Source organism: Stegodyphus dumicola, chromosome 3 (genome assembly GCF_044657685.1).
Source record: "Stegodyphus dumicola isolate Sdum_Otavi_A_Nest chromosome 3, ASM4465768v1".
Classification (NCBI taxonomy): domain Eukaryota; kingdom Metazoa; phylum Arthropoda; class Arachnida; order Araneae; family Eresidae; genus Stegodyphus; species Stegodyphus dumicola.
The window spans coordinates 123,076,380-123,098,632 of record NC_140770.1 but is presented as its reverse complement, the minus strand read 5'-3'; the positions used below and the strand labels follow the sequence as shown (position 1 = coordinate 123,098,632).

The 22,253-nt window shown below is 36.5% G+C and overlaps 1 protein-coding gene across 1 annotated transcript in view; it reads left to right on the top strand.

The window, feature by feature from the left end:
• Positions 1 to 17,002: 17,002 nt before the first annotated feature.
• The window catches only part of LOC118204589 (progranulin-like), a 52,452-nt gene continuing 47,201 nt past the window's right edge, over positions 17,003 to 22,253 (top strand). The window contains exons 1-2 of the mRNA XM_085813269.1: positions 17,003 to 17,017; positions 17,133 to 17,353. Of these exons, the coding sequence (XP_085669395.1) occupies positions 17,146 to 17,353 (208 nt within the window). The 5' untranslated portion in view covers positions 17,003 to 17,017; positions 17,133 to 17,145. The remainder of the gene's footprint in view (positions 17,018 to 17,132; positions 17,354 to 22,253) is intronic.

Here is a 22,253-nt window from a genome sequence, read left to right as displayed (position 1 = left end):
AGAACAAGGTTATCGGCCTGTAATTAGCAGGATTTTCATGTGATTTTCCAGGCTAGGAATCGGAAAAATAGTTGCATGCTTCCAAGCCTGCGGAATATAGTTATTGTGCAAGCAGGCAATAAGAATGCCTGTTAGTTTACAAATAATTTTAAATGGCATGTTTTTAAGCATCCGGTTATTAACATCACCTTTACAGGTGGCCTTTCAGGGTTTGATAGATCTAATTATAGAGTTTACGTCGTGCGGAGAAGCCATATCTGCAATGTTCATTACACTGGGCGATTTAAATATTCGCTGATATATTTCACAACCTCCTAGTCCGAATCAATATCAGCTGCGGAGATATTCGGGTTGAATTAACTTGACAGATGCTCAGCAAAGATTTCAGACTTTTCGTTTAGTCAGACTACATGCAACCACTAGCATTTTTAATTGGGTCGTTACTGGACTGGTACATTTGATGGATTAAGCGCATTTCAAAATAGAGTTACCGTCCAGGTGAATTTTTTTCAATTTTATCGTTCCACTTACTGACCCTATGAGTCTGAATCAGATGTTTGATGCGTCAATTAAGTCTATTTATCTCTGTCTTAACCGCAGGATCCCATGCGTGTTTAAAATCTTTTTGTAAGCGATTGCTGAAAGTGGTGATTTCCCTAATATACATAGAGAGCTGGTGTTCAAACTGATTTCGGTCCACTGTTTTGGAAGCTTGAGTCTTTGCATTTTTGAGATAACTTGTGAATTTCTCAATGGCACAGTCTATATCCGTATTATCCTTTAGCGGCTTGAAACTGAGAGTGGGTGTCACGACCAGTTTTATGATAAAGATCCCAGTCCGTTTTTAAATTTACTTTGGAAAAGTCCTTGGGTTTGTTCACTCCAAGATAAGGCAGAATTGGCACTGATCAGATGTCATATCATTGATTACTGATAAAGCCATATGTACACTCGTCGTAGTGATGAAGATTATCAAGATGTCCGGCCTCCTATTCATCATATTAGGCCGATAAATAATTTCATCTGGTGTATAAAAATGTACCGGATGATTGTTAATATAATCATGCATAGTCTGTCAATTTGAGTTAGTATTATTACAACCCAATCGCGGTGCTTCGCGTTGAGATCGCCTCCTAAAATGGTGGGAAAATCTATATTCAATAAATCATCTAGATTATTGGCTGTTAGCTGGTTATTCGGTTTGCTGTAAGTGGCACAAAACATCACCGAACCGAGATTAGGCAGCTTGGCAACTGCTTTGATGGCCTCAAATTCCATGGGAATTACTGGAACTTTTGAAACACGATTCTAAAGTTCTTTTCACATAAATTAGTGCTCCAGCCTCGCGATGATGGAGCTTATCACAGTGATAGAGTGAGAAATTCGCAAGCTTAAGTCGATGAGTCGGGTCAGCATGGGTTTCCGAAACCAAGCATATGTCAGTGTCATGTTGGATTATAAAGTGATGAAACTCTGGTGTTTTTGTAGCAATGTTCTGTGCATTTCATAGCAGAACCTTTAATGGAATACATTATGATTTGGTGTCACTAGCCATGTTGCACCGTTGAGTTCATTGTTGGAATTTCTGCAGAAGCAAGGACTTCGCAATTTCAGAAAACATAGCCAGAGTGGCCTTTATCTTACAGATAACGGCGTCTGCTTCACTGAGCTTGGACTGCAGCTTTTGCAACTGAGGAAAATCAGTTACCGTAGGCTGGAATTTGTCACTGCTAATCGAATGATCAGCATAGGTAACTCCTGGCTTCACATATGAAGAATGTTGTTTAGGGTAGAACGAACATCCCCTAAAGCTGACCGTATGTTCTTGACCGCCATGACAGCAGCAGGGAGGCTCCTCATTCGGTTTCTTACTCATGGTCTAAACCATATTTCACACAGCAGAGAGCGAGGAGAGTGCCGACATTGCTTCTGCACATAGAAGAAAGATTAGCTACGAAAACACTGCGTGATTCCGCGCCTTTCCTTGGGATGTTCTATTTTAATGCGAAGAAGTATTAGATAATTTATATTGTGAACTTCCCTTGACTTATCCGCCTTTGGAACGATAATCAGAAATAATGGCATTTTAATGTTTTCCGTGCCCTTACGACAAGTCATCTGCACAACCTTGTTAATTTGAAACCCCTCTGCAATAAGAGCTTCTCCTATGCCCATAACATTAGTGTCTATAGGGAGACCTCTGATGTCAACCTTAATATTCTTATCAGAAGCAAGCTGGGATGTGAGGAATTTAATAGTCTTGCTATCCAGTAAGGCTGTAACGTTCCGATGAGCATCTATGTTGTAGAACTGCACGTGAAATTCGTGATTGGCTTTCATTTGGGCCTTGAAATCCTAAATCCCGGACATCTGTAATAGTTCACAGAGGTGTTTCCATGAATAGCCTGAATCTTTGATAATCACGGGGGGCACCTTTGCGCGGATAACTAAAATCACTGTCTCGTGATGCCTCCTGTTGAGTCCAGTCGAAAGATTTTCGAGGGGCATGGCCTGAGTAGAGAGGGGCTGTAAGGCCAGTGAAGCGGTCAGATTAAGATTTTTTCCTACAGAATACAAGTCCTTGAGAGCTGCATATAATTTATGCAGTTTGGTGACTTTGCTTTCGCTCTTTACATTCTTCTTCTTGGCTGGGTTTTGACTAAGGGGTCCAGCGTCTTCCTGCTCAATGCTGATTTTGTCGCTTTCGTATTGAAGAACAACGAATCTGTTACTCTTAGTGTCGGGGAATTTGGGGCAGGTCTGCGTTGACCGTGGACGAGTTCAAAGTTCATATCCTCAGTGATGGTATTCGAGTTCTTCGTGACAACAGGAGGCTCAGCAGCTTGATGAACTGGAGTAACAGCGGTGGGCGAAACCGGAAACAACAGCTCAGGGAATTGCTCCTTGTAAGTCAGTATCTCATCAGCTTTCTCGAGTATGAATTTTTTAAAGAGACGATAAATCCGACTATCTGCTTAATCCAGTGCATTGTTGGCCGCACGTGTCTTGAGTTTCTCATAATCAGCAATAATCTGCTTCAGAAAGTCATAGTTCAATTCGGTCAGGATCTGAGAGACAATTCCTGAGACGTGCAAAAGCACGCAAGAACGCAGAAAGAATTTTCAGATATGTTGGTAGCGTACGCTCGTAAAACTACACTAAATGAGTTCTGAACGAATAAATCCAATCTCTCCTCCGAGGTATAAGAACACGCCAAAAGTGCTTCAGAATGGCAGGGTCGTTTTATATTTCAAACCAACTGATATTCGGGCTAATATCAATATCGTCAATTTTTCTCTCTTAAATTGGCACAGAACTTTAGTTAAATTATTAAATTTATTATTTAATATCACTGTTTTCTGGTTATTTCTATCCTTTTATTAATTTTAAGGGCCATTTTCGTTTCGAACTCGCTTGTCCGCCCTCTAGCGCAAAGAATAACGACTTTTTACTAACAAATTGCTGAATTTTTCCAATTTCATCTGCTTTTGGACAGAGAAGCACTTACTTAGTTTTTCGCCATTTTGTTTTTGCCTTCACAATATTTTTCACGACTCAGTTTTGAACAAGACGACATTTTGTAAGAATAGCATCCGTCTTCCACCTTCGAAACCCCGCCCATTTATGGATACAAGCTTTTCCCCACTTGCCGTGACGTACCATTGGCTACTGCTTCATTACGTTTGTATCCCCCTTCAACGTCGTCTCACCTAATTGTAGAATATTGACTACTTTTCTGTTCTGGTATCACTCCTGTGGAATTCTAATTCCGGTAACCTTTTTCGGCACTTTCTGCTCACTTTACTTTGGTCAGACCAATGCTATGGACGCAGGTATGTTTGTCTTATTCTTCTATTTTAATTTGCCTTTGGTCTTAGCAGGACCCATTTTGAGATGTTATGATGATGTTTCTTTTAAATCTTCTCTTCATGTTCATTGAGATCTCCCTTAAAATTGTGTAATTTTTTACTAATAGCTTTTTAGCTATTTATTTTAATTTGTACATTTGCCTAACTAGGCTTTCTTGTGTACTTTTTTCCTTGTTTAAATAGTAAGTTTTACATTTACAATTTTAAATTGCAGACGCGTCGGGAAAAGAAACAAATACCATTGAAACTTACTATATTAAGATAATTTAGTTTGTTTATTCATATTAATGAACCATTTTAACAAATTAAAATATAACCATTTATTTTAATTTGTAAATTTGCCTAACTAGGCTTTCTTGTATAGTTTTTAACTTGTTTAAATAGTAAGCTTTACATTTATAATTTTAAATTGCAGGCGCGTCGGGAAAAGAAACAAAACCATTGAAACTTACTATATTAAGATAATTTAGTTTGATTATTCTATTAATGAAATTCCGCTTTCAGTCTCAATTATTTCCGTTTGACGAAACACGCTAAAGGTATTAGCTGGATTCGAGTTTTGAGACGCTTTTCCCTTGTTAAGTCCGTCTTAAACCTGGAATTGGGCTAATTTACCATTTATTGGGATTCTTTATACATATTTTTGTGTATTTGTAATGTTTTTAATTAATTGCGTGCATCTTTTAAAAAATTTAAACTTTTGATTTAAACATTTATTAGTTTTTCATCATTCCTTTTTGATTTTGAAGTTATCTCGTTTTGTAATTTTTACATTAAGTTTTTACGCGACTCTTCTTTAGTATTGTATTGCTGGTTTTGCATGGTGTAACTATTTTACTCAGAAACTACAATATCAAATGTACTTTTAAGCAATCGCTTTTGAACTTTCCTCTTCTTCGCAAATATATATATATATATTTGGGTTTGTGTGTGCTTGTGTGTACAAGTTAAACGTACTATGAAATTATATAGTATAAAATGTTTATTTGCATTTGAGCAATTTAAACCATTAACAAATGTGTGAATGAACAAAAAACTACGTAAAGAATTGTGTGTGTACGTAAAGTTTTTAGTTATGAGTGAAAGTCAAGCTTTGAGAAACTAACAAATATTAACTTTAAGATTCACTGGTAGATTCAAAATTTTTAAAGACTTAGAATAATCTTCCGCAACCACAACGAATGATAGTAATTCTACTGCATAGTGGTAACGCATACGGGTTGAAATTTGTTTTCCATAATGCTCATAGGCTTTTTATGCAAGGATTAGAAATTATAGCCTTAGCTGAACCTAATCATAAGACGATACGATTTACAAGTCAGGCAAAAGATTAAACTGCTATTTACTAGACGATGGAAAATACCATTTAAAAAAGGATATTCTGATTGTTGTAAATGCAAAGATTAGGTCAAAGGACGTGAAGCTGTGGTGAATTCTTCGACTCGCGTTTGTTTACTTCGGCGAAGTGCTACGTGTTAAAGTACAAGGTTTCTTCCTGTATTGTGGTGATTAGTTTGCGCTTTAAGTAAAGTTAAATACAGATTATTTTGTTTTCCTGGTTTGGTGTTTACACAGAAGATGCAAGTAGGAGAATTTTCCTTTTTATTTTGCACTTAGACGCAAATTGTGATGAAGAAAGATGGAGTGGAACTCTATGAACGGGTCTAGCCCGGACTTTAGTATAAACCGCCCATATCGTTAGAACGTCTATTAAAAATTTGTCATGAGAAAGGAATAAGAAATTACACTGTCTTTCTTAAAGGTATAGAAAAAAATATTAACGTAAACAATCCTAAAATTTTGAAACATGAAATATCCAGCAAAGTGGCTTTAGTTAAAAAAAATTGACTTCATTAAAATTATGAGATGGAAGGCTTCTGATAAATACCTCAGTGGCTGAATGCGCGTGCCAAATATTAAACATATCTGAATTGCATAACGTAAAGGTATCCCCGATGCTTGCCATGACTGAACTGACAAGCAAATTTCTTCTGTCGGCCATCCCAGTAGAAGTGGATCTAATGAGCTGAATCATAATAACGATATTGAAGTATTAAATTTAAGAAGATATATGGCCAAAAGCTCAGACAGTAACAAGAAACCCTCGGAAAGAGTACTCGTTACTATTGCAGGACACCACGTGCCAGAACATGTAAAAGTATGGCTGACAAGACATAGGATCACAAGGTTCTACGATAATCCAAGGCAATGTCCTCAATATCTGAGGTTTGGTCATGGGATTAAAAGCTGTAGAGGATTAGTAAGATGTAGCGAAAATCACACCAGGGCACAGTACCAGAGTGTGCAGATCAAGTGCGCGTTGTGCAGCAACTCACATGAAGCATCCTCGAAAAATTGCCCTAAATACATCAAAGAGGGCAATATTCTCAAATATAGTGCTGACCATCATGTTTCCGTGGTAGAAGCAAGGCTGTAACAAATAAAAATTCTTATGGGAAGGTTGCAGGAACTCTGTCAAGTCCTGCAAAGGAAGATTTCCTGAAAGTCATAACTCCAATAATAGCTGCGTTGCAAGAATCTTTTGAAAGTTTCTTTTAAAACAGTAGGCTGACTATTTCGAAAAAATCTTAGCAGGGTTGGATCAAATGTATGAAAGCATGTTTAACAAGCTCGATACAAAGTTGAGCGAGATATCAGAATGCACTAGGGATAAGCATATTGGGAAAAGAGTTCTTGAACCCGACAATGACCAGGACTTGGATGAGCCTATTACGGAAATAGAATTAGTAAGATGCAAGGGCAAGAAGCCTCATTCTAAATCAAAATCTATAACAAGGGAAGCCTGTATTCAAAGCAAGCATGACATGAGTAAACCAAAAAAGTCTGGCCAAGGTTAGAAACTGTGATTTTATTCATAAAATTAGTCTTTTTCCCCCTGCTTCTCTCTTTGCTTCCTTTTCTCATCTAGTTCGATGGGACCTACGTTTTGTTCATGGAATGCAAGAAGCATCTCTAACAAAAGAAACTTTATCATTAGCAGGAAAGAATTTTTCTGTGGTGTTTTAATTATCCAGGAGACCTGGCTTTCTAACTTAGACGATTTTTGCTTACCTGATAAAGTTATTTTCGCAAAGATAGATTAAGCTCTTACCAAGGTGGGGGGCTAATGATTGCCATCAAGAAACAATGGGCAAGCTTATTTGTACAAGATAGCTCTTATGATTTAGCGGGAGGAGAAATTATGAGAGTTGATCTTCGAGCAAATAGTTCCGATATTTCAGTGATCAACGTCTACCTTCCCAATGGCCAGTTCAGGGTGAAAGAGTGGGGTAAAGTTCTGGCTACGTTGCCCGGCAAGTTTATTATCTTAGGAGACTTCAACTGTCACACCCCGGCTTGGGGATCAAGCAGGCTGTCAGCAGGGATTATGGTGCTTTTGGAGTGGTGTAACAACAACAACCTTTGCATTTTAAACACAGGGAAGCCCACCCATGTATGTCCCGGAGAATTCGAATTCTGCATTGCATCGCTTTGTGGTTAGCCGAGCTTTATGGTCAATTGAAATGGGAAGTTTCTCCTGATCCTTTAGCAGTGACCACTACCCTATAAAAATTAAGTTCACAAATGATAACAACGCCTCTGTTGCTGGCAATCAGAGAATAATTGCTCACTGTGGCTGGAAGAAGTTCGATACAGAAAGCAGTAACAGAATCAGGGCTTTGCACCCAGAAGAAAGAAATCTGAAAAATATCATCTGCATCTTGAGCGCCACGAAAAAAGAGAACCTCAAAAAAATTGTGATTCAAAGCAAAAACAGCCCGTGGTGGGATACAGAATGTAACTTCATTCTTGTTCAGAAAAGGAAATGCCTTAGACTCTCTAAAGCTCATCTTTCAAGAGGTTATTGGATCTCTTACCTTAAGAGGGTCATTAAAATCAAGAAAAGGCTGTATTGGGAAAAAATTTGTAGTCCTACCAGAAAGGATGGCAATTTTTTTAGGATAGTTAAAAATATTCAAAATAAAAAAGTCAGATCCAGTTCTCGAACAATATCTTAAAGTACCAGAATGGACACACCTGGTCAGCTGAAGAGCGGAACATAGTGTTTCCTAAGTACTATTCAAGATTCACTATTCAAAAATTCATTCCCCTGGATTTTAGTGACGAAGAGAGTAGCCGTATTAATAACCCCTTCTCAGGTTCAGAACTCGATAAAGCTATCAGGAGTCTCAAAAACTCTGCTCCGGGACAAGATGACCTTACAAGATATGCTATTACAGTTTTAGCTGATGATTGCAAGCAAGCGCTCCTTGAGGCCTGCAACAAATGGAATTCGGGTCTGATCCCTAAGAATTGGAAAGAAGCTATTGTTATTAATATTTTGAAACTTGGGGGCGACAGTGCGCTGGTTTCAAGTTATAGACAAATTTCTTTAACGCAAAGTCTTTCCAAAGTGATGAAAAGGATGATTCTCAATAGATTACTTCCGAGGATCCAGCATCGTAAAAGACTCTCAAACATGCATTACGATTTTATTCCGAATAGAAGTTGCCTGGTCCTGCTTAATAAATTTTTCAGTAGCATCCTGCACCACAGGAAGCAAAGGAAAGTTGTTCAGCTGGTAGCCCTTGATATCAAAGCTGCATTTGATTCAGTTTGGCATGATGGCCTTCTCTATAAAATCATGCAGTTCTGTGTTAAAGGGAATAGTATCCTGTGGATCGCTAATTTCTTGAACCAGAGAACAATCAGAGTAAAGTGGAGGGGGGTCCTTTCAAGAAGCTATGAGCTTACTAGCGGTGTCCCTCAGGGCTGCATTTTGTCTCCTATTTTCTTCGCAATCTTCATGCACGATATCTATGAAATTATCCCGGCTGATGTCGACTGCTACGTGTATTCGGACGACATTTTCTTCTACAGTGTAGATGTCTCGTTCCCCAGGGTAGTCAGTAATCTGCAGCGTGCGCTGTTTAAAGTGCATAGATGGGCTAAAGAGTGGAACTTATGCATTTCCCCAGAGAAAAGTAAATCGATCATTTTCGGTGGGACTAAGAGAAGTGAAGAGAATCTACTGAAGCTTGATGGTGTTAGCATCCCTACGGAAGATCACATTAAAATTCTGGGCATGTGGTTTGATAGTAAACTGAGTTGGAACGTCCATGTAAATAAAATAGTACCGAAACTGGAAAGAATGCTGAATGCATTTAAAGTCATCGCGAGCCCCAGGTGGGGTGCCAGAAAAGTGGATCTCGTTAATAATAAGAGAAAGAATAGAATATGGCAGCTGTCTCCTAATGTCTACCTTTCAACAAAATAAGAAAAAGCTTGAAATTCTTTATAATCACGCCTTAAGACTGGCTATAGGGGCGCCTATCAGCACCCCCTCCCGTTGTTATATGTTGAAGCAGGGGTTTTCACCTTAGATACGAGAAGATGCATCACCGCAAATAAGTTTGTAGAGTCATTAGATTAACTGGAAGCAGAAAAGATGAAAAATATGCAACCGCCTTCGCCGGGAATCGAACCACGGACCTCTGGAATACCGACCCAGCGTGCTGAACCACTACACCACGAGGGCACGCTAGGGAAGTGGGAGAAATACCTTATATACTCCCCCCTTTTTTTAAAGGACGACTAGGGTTTTAGGGGACCTAGTCGCCAAATCCTGGGTACGAAGAATCATTATCCACAACCCTTTTAGTTCGTGCGCCACTTGTAGAGTCATTAGGATATTTGTTTTGGAGCCAGAGAGAGGAAAAATTAGCAACGCCTTCGCCGGAAATAGAAGCAGCACGGACCTCTGGAATACCTGTTCAGCGTGCTGAACCACTACACCACGAAGGCACGCTAGGGAAGTGGGAGAAATACCTTATAAGTTCCTAATAAAGAATATTGCTCTGTCAGCAGCCTCTCCCATTGCGGAAAGTCAGAAAAATTGTTTGCAAAGATGCAAGTACAAGTGGAGCAATACGTAAGCCCATTAGCCAGTATTTAAAGACAAGCTAAGCAATCTCGATCTAGATTTCAGCAAGTGTATTACTTTTAACAATGAGCTAGATTTTTCTGAAGAAGTAAAGTGTTGTTTCAAAATAAATGAGTATGAGTTCCAGAACAAAAATCTCTCAGATGTGGAGATACAGCAATTTTTCCGCTGCATTATTAATGATTACGTGAATCAACGATTTAAGATCTACGCTACAGACGCTTCCAAGTCTTATACAGGAGTTGGTATTGCAGCTGTAGATCGTACTGCGGTGATTGTCAGTCAATGCATAGACAATAGAAGCTCCATCTTTCCAGCTGAGGCTTGGGCCCTTTGTAAGCTTCTTGAGAAACTGAATCCTAACAAAAAGGTTGCTATTCTTCGAGATAGCAAATCTGTAGTCAGCGCGTTGAACTGTGTTCATAGGAGATCCAACTCTCTCATCCTTAAGCTCTTTGACCGGATTAAAGCTTTCCATCACCTCACTGTCATCTGGGTTCCTGGCCATAAGGGTATAAGGGTTCAATGAAAGAGCGGTCAAAGTTGCGAAAAGAAGAAATATGAATAACTCAGGGGACCTTTCAGCAGAGAATGCGTGTAGTTTCATCGAGAATACTATTAAGGAAGAGCAAGTCGACTGCTGGCGGACTTCTCACACCGGCGGCAGATTTAGCTACTGTAATGTTCATTGTGAGTGGAGCAAAGGATTAAACATCGATAGGAAAATGGAAGTAGTAATCAGTAAAATAAGATTGAAAATGTTGGACACGAACCAACTGTTGTACAGGTATCGTAGAGAGAATGCGTCATTTTGTGACTCATGTTATATGATTAACAGTACAGAACATGCACCTATTCACTGCAGAAAGTACCATAGTGCCAGAAACATTATGCTCAAGAAGATGCAAATTAGCAATATTGACCTCTTAGCTGATCTTTTAGATCATTGTAATAAGAAACCTTGGAGATATTATTTCCTAGGCAAATTTGTCATCAAATACATTCTAAAGTACTCTTAAGTACTGTTGGCGCATTTTTACGCCAACGAATCTCGCCAAATCATCGCCTCCTACGATTGAGGAAGCAGACTTGAAGAAGAAATCTAACCGGTCTGACGTGAGCAATTACTTGTAACCGAAGCTCACAATTAAATTGTATTTTGCTTCACTGTAAATATTTGTATATGATGTTTTTCTAAATAAAATAATTAAAAACGAAGCAGTGAAGCTGGTCCGTCGATAAAAAATAACCTTTAAGAAAAATAAGTTTACTCACCTGGCTCCGTCGACCCTGGAGCCTACTTCAGCGGTATGGATATATTAATGAAAAGCAAAGCATCCCTAAAGGGGAAAATAACTAGATTCGAAACTTTTGTGCAAACTGCAAATAATGATGTGGACTTAGTTGAACTTAAAGTTAAACTAAAGAACATTCAAGCTCTTCAAAAGAAAGTTGATGAACTACGAAGTGCGTGCTACGCACAAAGTGAAATGAAAGATGATGATCTGACCAAAATTGATGACGACTTAAACCAATGTGATGATCGTCTGGAAAAATTGGAGGTAAGAATTGAAATTCTCATTAATTCTTACAATAAGTTAAATTCTGCAAAAGCAGTAAATGTTACTGAAAGTGATGTAGATGAAAATTTTCAAATCAAAACTAAAATCCCAGCGTTAGTTTTGCCTGAATTTTCAGGAAAATATGAAGAATTTAGTTCATTTAAAACTCAATTTGATGATTTAATTACAAATAATGTTCAGCTGAGTCATTCACAGAAATTGTATTATCTAAGATCTTGTCTTACTAATGATGCTAAGCATTTAAGTAGTAACTTTGATAATTTTGAATCTTTGTACAATGCTTTAGAATCTCGCTATGATAATGAACGTCTGATTGTTGACATTCATGTGCAGAATATTTTAAATTTTGAAAAGATTCAATCCGAAAATGCGAAAGATATCAGAAGTATGATTGATTGTATACAAAAGAATTTACGCGCTTTGAAAGTATTAAAATATGAACAGAACAAGTTATGTGATGTTTTTCTAATAAATATTCTTCTTCAAAAACTAGATAAAGAATCTAGAAAAAATTTTGAATTATCTCACAAATCGAAAGTAGTTCCAACATTTGACGAGTTTATTAGATTTTTGGAACAGCGTGAATCAGTTTTGTTATCTATAAATAGAAATATTACATCCGGAAGTAGGGTTAATATAAATAAGAATTCCACTCCTTCCCATAAATCGAAGGTTCTTTTGACAAATGAAAATAAAAGTAAAACTGTGTTGTGTGTAGTATGCCTTCATCCTATTTTCCTTTGCGATACATTCTTAAAGTTAAGTGTTCATGAAAGATTAAAATTAATTCGTTCACATAAACTCTGCGAATTATGTCTAAGGCAAAATCATAAGAAAAGTCAGTGTCTCTCGAAATTTAAATGCGCTTGCGGGGAAAAACACAATAAATTAATATGCATGGATAATGAAGGTCATTCGAAGACTCCTTGTCGCTCGGTGACGCCACTTAGACAAAACAAAAGTGAGCTCGATGCCGCCGCTGGAAAAGGTGACTCAGACTTGAAAGCGTTGAGTGTTTTAAGTAACAAGAATAAACAAAAAAGAAAAAGTGTACTTTTTTCTACTGCAGAGATTTATGTCCGTGACGCCAATAATCGAAGAATAAAAATCCGTGCGATTTTAGACAGCGCATCTAATATATGTGTTCTTACAGATGAAATAAGTGAATGCTTAGGAATAAAAAGGGAGAAAATTAAAATGCCTGTTACATGTCTTAATGGATCAATTCAAAATATTAAATGGAAAGTGAATACATTTATTTCAAATGAAGAATGTACCTTTAATGAACCAGTTGAATTCTTGATTGTAAATAAGATAACAGGACTAACTCCGTGTACTACGTTAGATATTTCGAAAGTAGAAATTCCACAATTTTTAAATTTAGCTGATAAATCATTTTATGAAGCTTCAGAGGTACATGCCCTTATAAGTGCTGATTTATTTTTTAAGGTTTTGAAAAATAATACGTATAAAATAAATGATGATTTATTGTTTAAAGAGTCTGAATTCGGATGGATCGCATGCGGGAAGCTTAACGAAATGCAACCTTCTTATCAGGCACATTGTTTTCTTGTGCAAAATGACTCTCTTCAAAATACTTTAAAACTTTTCTTTGATTTAGAGGGACTTGGTATTCGTGATGATCCAGTTTTGCATGAAAAGGATCAGGCAATGGAAATTTTTAATGACACCGTTGAATTTAAAAATGGACGTTATGTAGTACAATTACCTTTTAGGAAACATTATGAAGAATTATCTGATAATTATTCCTTGGCGCGGCAGCGTTTTCAGAATTTGTGGAGAAGATTTAGTCATGATCCTGAGTTACATCAACAATACCGTGAAATTATTTGTGATTATTTAAAAGAAGGCATAATCAGCATCGTAAATCCTGATACAAAAGAAAATGCTTTAAATAAGCCTATATATTATTTGCCTCATCAGGCTGTGCGTAAAGAAAGTAGTTTAACGTCGAAAACTAGGATCGTCTTTGATGCGGGTAGTCATCAAAATAATGAACTTTCTTTAAATGACTGCTTGTGGCCAGGGATTAACTTAAATCCTAATCTTTTGGATTTACTAATTAATTTCAGATTGAACAAAATTGCATTTTGTTCAGATGATAAACAAGCTTTTCTGCAGATATGCCTCTCTGATGAACATAAGGATGCAGTTCGTTTTCTTTGGAGTAGTGATGATCCAAGTGTTGATAAAAGGCCCAATTTACAGATTTACCGTTTCAATCGAGTAAATTTTGGGGTCAGTTCGAGCCCATTCCTGTTAGCAGCTACTATTATACATCATATTAAAAAATACAAGGAAGATTTTCCCGAAACAGTTGAAATTTTAGACCAGTGTTTTTATGTAGATGATCTCATTTCTGGAAGTGAGGATTTTGAAGAAGCACTTGAAGTATCTAAAAATGCCAAGAAAATTATGGAAGAGGCTGGAATGGTCCTCAAGAAGTGGATTAGCAATAATGCTGAATTAATGGAGCAATGGAAGAATAAAGAATTCGATACCTATCCTGCAGACGCTACTCTCAGCTTGGGCGCACACCAAACTAAAATCTTGGGACTTTCTTGGAAGACGCACGAAGATTATTTAACTATGGATACTAAAAATCTTTTGGAATTTCTTTCTATGGACAAAAATACGAAACGCTTCTTACTTCAAGCAATAAGGAAGATATTTGATCCTTTAGGATTAATTTCGCCTTTCACCATTCGAGTTAAATGCCTCATCCAAGATCTCTGGAATGAAAAAATTCAGTGGGATGAACCTTTACCAAAAGAAATGGAAAAAGTGGTGTGCTGAACTTCATCACTTAGAAAATTTGAAAATACCTAGGTTGGTTAATGATTCTGCATCAAAGGAAGATACTGTTGAAATACACAGTTTTTGCGACGCAAGTAAAAAGGCATATGGCGCTGCCATATATTTGAAGGTGAAGACACTCAGTGGAATATCGGTGAAACTCCTAACTTCAAAAAGTCGTGTGGCTCCATTAAACGGTGTAACCTTACCAAGATTAGAACTATTGGGTGCTCTAGTTGCAGCTCGTCTTAGTTCTAAGGTAAAGAGAATCGTGAATCTGAAAAGATCTTCTGTTGAATACCATTGGACAGATTCCAAGATTGCACTTTTTTGGATAAAGGGTGCAAAAACCCGATGGAAGCAATTTGTGGCAAACCGAGTGAACGAAATCACCAGCTTGACAGATTCCAACTCTTGGCATCACTGTGCAGGTAAAGAAAATCCTGCCGATCTTCTCTCACGTGGAATGAATGCTGATTCCTTGGTGACAGATTCTAGATGGTGGACAGGTCCAGAATTCTTGATGCAGCCTGACAGTTTCAAGAACTTGCAACCATTTATTCCTGAGATTGAAACCATAGAACAAGTCGAAAAAGAAACTTTGCGGCGAGAAAGGAAAATTCCTTTTGAAGATGAGACTTGTAAAGAGACAGCCCTGCTAAATGACAGCTCTCAACATTTTATTGTGGACGACCTCTTAGAACTTTCAAACAATTATTATAAAATTAACCATGTTTTGTCTTATATTTTCAGGTTTATTTTGAATTGCAGGAATAAGGTAAAAAACACAGGACCACTGTCAGTGGAGGAGGTAAGAGAAGCCGAAGAAGTGTTGATTAAGCATGAACAACGAGTTCTCCTTGAAGGAAAGAAACTGCCAAGTAATATTTCGAATTTATTTCCGTTTTTTGATGACAAAGGAATAGTACGTGTAGGAGGAAGGCTGAAGAATGCTTCAGTGCCATATTCTCAAAGACATCCTCCTATTTTACCTAAGGGTTCAAGATTAAGTAAAATTTATTTTGAAAGTTTACACAGGAAATTATTTCATGTTGGACCACAAGGTCTGCTAAATGCAGTGCGCTTGAAATTTTGGCCTTTAGGTGGCCGTAGTCTCGCACGTAAAACAGTACATCAATGTGTAACGTGCTTTAAATGTAAGCCCACTCTTTCTTCACAAATTATGGGTAATTTGCCTAGTGAAAGAGTTAATTTTTCAGCTCCATTTTCTATTACAGGTATTGATTTATGTGGCCCTTATTTAGTGAAATTTAAAAATCAACGTAAAGGTATTCTGAATAAATTGTATATTTGTATTTTATATGTTTCGCAACAAAAGCCATCCATCTTGAGACATTAACAGATTTGACTTCCGATGCTTTAATTGCAACACTTAAACGTTTTACAAGTAGACGTGGCAAATGTTTCAAAATTTATACCGACAATGCTACTAACTTTGTTGGAGCGAATTCAAAATTGAAAAAGTTTTATAAGCTCATTAATTTCCTAGACAAAGAATTAGCTAATCATTTTTCGCAAGAAAATATAGATTGGAATTTTATTCCACCCAAATCGCCTCACTTCGGTGGACTTTGGGAAGCTGGGATAAAATCGGTGAAGTACCATCTTAAACGTACGATTGGCAATTTTCATTTCACTTAACGAAGAATTCGAAACGATTGTCATTCAGATAGAAGGAATATTAAATTCGCGACCGCTTACTCCTCTTTCTAGTGATTCAGAAAGTTTCGAAGTTCTGACGCCAGGTCATTTCTTGATAGGGCGACCTATAACAGCAATTTCTGAGCCGTTTTTAACGGATTTAAAGGAAAACCGCTTAAGTCGTTGGCAAAAAACTACAAAAACTATACAACTTATTTGGAAAAGATGGAAGTGTGATTACTTGAATACTTTACAGTCTAGATCAAAATGGATGGTTGAAAAAAATGATCTGATGATCGGCCAAATGGTTTTGATTAAAGAAGATTTTCTGCCAATTAACAATTAGCTTTTAGGGCGAATAACATCATTATACCACGGTTCTGATGGAAAAGTCCGTGTTGTAAAAGTTCGTACCAAAACAGGGGACTTTAAAAGGACAATTAATAAAATAGCTGTATTGCCTATTGAAGTTTAGCAAGTTGTGAATTATGTTACTCAGTTGTTAGTAATTATATTGAAAATTATTTTTCTCAATAATTTTGTATTCATGTTTTTTCACTTATTTTATATTTTTCTATACATATTTTATACTTGTTTACATGAATAACTGAAACTTTAATACTGGTATTTCATAATTAAATTTATGTTAAGTTCTTGCATGTGAACATAGCAAGGCCGGGCGGGATGTTGGCGCATTTTTACGCCAACGAATCTCGCCGAATCATCGCCTCCTACGATTGAGGAAGCAGACTTGAAGAAGAAATCTAACCGGTCTGACGTGAGCAATTACTTGTAACCGAAGCTCACAATTAAATTGTATTTTGCTTCACTGTAAATATTTGTATATGATGTTTTTCTAAATAAAATAATTAAAAACGAAGCAGTGAAGCTGGTCCGTCGATAAAAAATAACCTTTAAGAAAAATAAGTTTAGTCAAGTACTATTAGTGTAAGGGTTTGGTTTTCGGACCGACGTTCCCTCCTGAATTGGAGGGAATGCGTCCTCGGGGTTTAACATGTAAATAACATTATATTTGAGTTGAAGCATAAGGCGCCAAAGGGTAGCTAAGCTTCAAGATGAAGAAGAAGAAGGATATTCTGTTACCACTTGCATGAACGGAACAGCCCACGTGTAAATATGAAGTATGATTTGCATACTTATTGTTTTTAAGCTATTTGCAGGAAATCTCAAAAGGGCTTCTTAGAATTTATATTATGTATTACGATTCAATAAGTTAGATTATTCTTTTAAACTTAGGTAAGTATACAAAATGGATATTTCTGGAGATAAACAAATGATGGACTTTCTTAGATCTTCAGTTAGTCCAGAAAATTCATCTTCTCAGTTAGAATTTTCAATCCTCAGTGAAGAGAAAGGGCTGAATGCTACTGCTGCAGCAAGAAAAAGGTTCCTTGCATTTACGACTGCTAAACGTACACCTACTTTAAAAAAGGTAGAGGAGGCAATTCTAGCAATTGGTAAGTTATTTGTTTACTAATAGAAATTGAATTTTTCAAACATATAAGAAATAGAAACGATTTGCTTGCTGACGCTTCTCTACTCGCCACTTATCTAAGAGATTCTTAATTTTTTGTATCCTTCTTTCCCTTTACATTTTTGTAAGTTTTGTTGGAAGTATTTTGTTAGAAATGACTATAATGTAATTTTTACTTTCTGTAGCACTTTTCGATATTATCTACAAGAGTTGAACATTCCATCTGATTGATAGTGTTCGAACAGCAGAGTATTAATACTAGTTTATTCAACTGCTTTAGAAAAATGTGAAAAAGCCATGGTAAAGAAATAAATTATATTTCGATAGATTACAATCTTATTATACAAGTTTAGACGTAGTACTTTGATTTTCCCTTCTTCGTAATTTACGATATACTTCTGTACCTGATTAATATGTAATCTGTAAATTCAGTGTTAAAATTCATGTATGAGCGTTTTAAGCTTTTAATTTAGTTTTGACAATAATTAAAAAATATTTTTAATTAAAACTAATTCGAGATATCTGTATAATATTCTGGGCTTGAAATCTGTTCGAGAGATTTGTATAGTATTCTGTGTGTGTTTCGCATTAGTTTGCATGTTACAACGACCCTTCATATCCTACAGATAAATCAAGCGATAACGAGTGGTCTGTATAGGGAAAAAATTCAGTACATTTTCGCCGTTTGGGAGGCCTTTTGCAGCGGTCGTTGTAATTGAATAATTGCTATATCGAGTGATCTTTATAGCAAGTCTCGGGTGTTTATATAAACACATCGGACCATAACAGGTCACTTTAGTACATCATGGTGGTCACGAACTCCTATTTTATTTGCTTTCAGCTAAATGTATTTCATAGGTGTTTGATGTTTTGAACCTACAACACGCCAAAAATATTTAAAATAAATAAATAATACATAAAACATAAATGAATTAGTCAGAAATCGTAACTTGATTTTCTGAAAAATTTTAAATGCTTTTTCTTCGAAACTACAATTTTAAACATTGATGGTTTTATTACGGAAGCGACCCTACAAAAAAATTCATTCTGAAACATGTGAGCATTTTACTTTTCTGTAGCAAATATTTTATAACAGTATTAATTCTGTAATAAATATTTATTTTAAAGTAGGTTGAAATCCTAAAATCGGATGTCTTCAAGAACAAATGCATTGCTCGAAATGGAAGTTCATAAGCGGAAAGATGTTAGTTCGTTTTGCTCGCTCACTAGTGCCAAGACAGCTGAACAATAGTCATTAGACCCGAATTCGAATTCTGATGAATAAGCTAGCTGTATGGATGTTTTCGTGGTTTCCACTACCTGTAGCATGAATGCAGGCAAGTTTTCGACCCGAATTCGCATGGATGTTTTCATGGTTTTCACTACGTGTATCATGAATGGGTACTTTTGTATTATCCCGTCGACTGTAAAAGTTGGCTAGCATCGAACCTTGAAAGTTGGCGGATATTCTGCCAGAGTTGCGCTAATTGTTGCCGCGAAATTCTGAAGAATTGATGCCTCTTTATTTAAGAACGTCAGAATTCGGCCAGTTTCGTTTTTGGGCTGCGTAACAGACAATTTCGTTGATTTCTGTTATTTTGTTAAGTAAAGGTTAGAAGGTTAGACAAACGATGGTTTATTAAGAATCAATCAGGGTTAGATCAAACGAAAGCCACAGATGTTGTGAATGTGCTGTTACGTTACGGTTCTCCATAACAGGCGCTAAATTGAGCTACTTGGCAAAAGTTTCGCTTTCGACGGAATAATACGGAAGTACCCATTAATGCAAGCAAGTTTCCCTTAGAAGGTCCTTGCTGTTTGGCTTACTTAAAATTAATTGTGGGGTCGTTTCCATTCCCGACGTGCAGTGGTTGATAGCATGAGCCTGTCGTAGTTTCCACGTGTGTAGAATAAGCAAAGGCAGGTTTAGTACAGAAAGTCCTTCATGGAGTTCTCCCTCCTATATGCAGAAATCTTAGTATACTTTTCACAAATAATCCACTAAGATCCATTAATGCAGATAACTACACAAAATTTGGAAGATTCATTTTACAATGTAATTTATATGCATCTTACTGTTCGCTTAATTTTTATATATAACAGTGATTTAAATGTATTCTAGGAATTCCTATTCAACTCGCAGATTAATATTTGTTATATAAGAGTTAATATATTCCAAAGTATTATCATTTTCGTTTAAAAACGTGGCCCGCATGAGCTTTAACTTTCAAGGGTATTTAACGTATAACAGCTTATAATTCTTTTTATCTTTAATTACTATCGTGATCGTACCTTCAAATTTGCAGTGTGATTTGTGTTGCTGTAATCTTTTAGTTTCAGCACTTTTTAAAATATATTCACTTGTATCTAAACAGATAAATAGTAAAACATCAACACATCAATCAGAAAAGCCTAAAATTTCTCAAAAGATATGAATGATAAGTTTAACTTCAAGTATTTGTACTGTTTCGGTTAATATTACTTATCGAAAAGAGATGCGTTTTTCAGTATAAACGCACAGTGCATCTACATAGTTTTAGGACAAATTTAGGGGCGCACCAGTGGCCGAGCGGTAAAGTCGCTGAACACTGGTAGTTCGGTCCGAAGTTCGAATCCCGCGAACGGGCTGGCTGCATGGGTGTTTTCGTGGTTTTCCCCATGTGTAACGTGTATACGAGCCAGTTTTCCTTAGAAAGTCCTCCACGAAGGCATCCCTCCTCTTAGGCAGATAGCCCTCGTGTGCTTTGCCATAATTAAATACACCAACACCTCTTACTTAGGACAAATTTCGCATAAAATTGAAGACAACATTCTTAATTTTTAGATTTTTCTGCACAATTCTTATTCAGATTATGATTCTAGCCAAGTGTTAAACTATACAGTTTTTCATAAAGGGTAAAATTAAAATATTTGTGTTGTGCAATTTACATAACATGCAGTCGTACAAATAACGCGACGTATATGCGAGATAAATAATTTCAATAAATTATCAATTTATTTTATAGTAAATAATTATAAATTTTGTTGTGGGAAAGATAACATATTACGCTGCCTGACTGTAGGTTGGTATAACTGTTAGCGATGCTAATTGCCATATGGTGGGCCACGGCTCGAATCGCGGAGAAGGCTTACATGTTTATAAGTGTATAATGTCTGCGCGGCATGGAGAGCCGAGAGCTCTCTCGAATGGTTTGGTAGTAAGGTAAAAAAGCGTTTGAAACTCTCGGATCCGAGTTTTCTTCATCTCAAGGCCAGTTTACACTTGTCCGAGCAGCTCGCAGCGAGCCGCTCGTTACGACTAGTACTTTAAAATTTTAACCGCTCACTTCGACCGTGTTGAAACGTATGGGAGATGAGTCAGCGCTTCTTTTTCTACTTTGAACCTGTTTAAAAATGCATCCGGGCAGTTACTCAGAGTAGCATTCGCAGGGACGTCGTGACAGTGTTATAGAACACTTCACTAGCAGAATATAAACACAAAAATTGCCGACAGAAGGCGTGTAAGAACATTATTAAAACGCTAAAATTTGAGTGAATTAGAGTTGGAGTACTCAAAAAATAATTTCGTTCAACCTGAGCTGAGGAAAATTACTGATCAAAGAAATCTGAAACTTCTGGAGATAATGTTTACAAATCAATTACTGTATGGTTTAATATGGCAGACTCGTTTTTACGTCCTCATGTGGCTCAAAGAAAAATGCAAAATAATTCGGTAAGTACACAAAATTTTCCTTGAAATATATTTTATAACTGTGCATGAAGTAACTTTTTTCTCAAAGATCTGACTACATCGAAATTCGGGACGGAGTTGTACAATGCGTGAAACGGAGCTATACCTGTGCGACTAATTATGAAAACCTGACCACTTCTACATAAAAAACTACTATTAAAACTATATCGATAGCGTAGAAGTGATATATCTTTGATTAAATCCGGCAGCTGAGGATTATAAATACTTTTCAAAAACCAGGATTCTGTTTTTTTTTTTTATTGAAAGAACTTAAGAATTAAACAAATAGTTATTATTATTATTATTTTTTTTTTCCTTAAAAGGCTCAAGTAAAAATGGAGCTTCATTCGTTGCCATCACAGAGTGGATATTATGTAAGTTTTTAAAATCAGAATTTATCGATTTAGAATTGAAATATCTTTCTTCTTTATGCATATTTTTATGTGTATCGTCGACGCCATACCAAAACCATTTTTCTCTTTATATTTAATTTATTTTCTCTACAATTTTTTGTTGTTATAAACTATTGCTTAAGAAAGAAGGGGGGAATAATTGAAGAGTAATTGTGCATGTTCGTAATATTCGTCATAACACAGTTTTCTGAAAATTAAGTGCATGTTAAATTTTTAAACTCGTTTTTTCTCGAAGCAACGATTTTGAGGTGAGGACTAGATATCACTTTTGTTTGTAGATCCAAAATTTAATTATCGGATAATGTATAGAACGTGGTTTTCAGCTTTCAAAGGTATTGAAAATTCAGTAAGATCATTAAGATATCTGGTTTGATTTGCTTTATGTGATTGCGGCAAAGTCTTGAGGGCTATATGCATAAGGGGAGGGATACCTTCGTGGAAGACTTTCTAAGGTAAACTGGCTCGTATACACGTTATACATGGAGAAAACCATGAAAACGCTCATGCAGCCATCCCGTTTGCGAAATTCGAACCTCGGACAGAATTGCCAGCGTTCAGTGATTTTACCGCTCGGCCGCTGGTGGACTCTTTAGGATGTCTGAGGCATTCTAGTGTATGATATAATTTGCGTGATTTTAGATGTCAAATCATCTGATTATCTTCTCTGATTTTATGGAACTAGGATTACATGTTGGTTCATCTTTTGATTCATTATACATGACATTATAAATAATATGAAA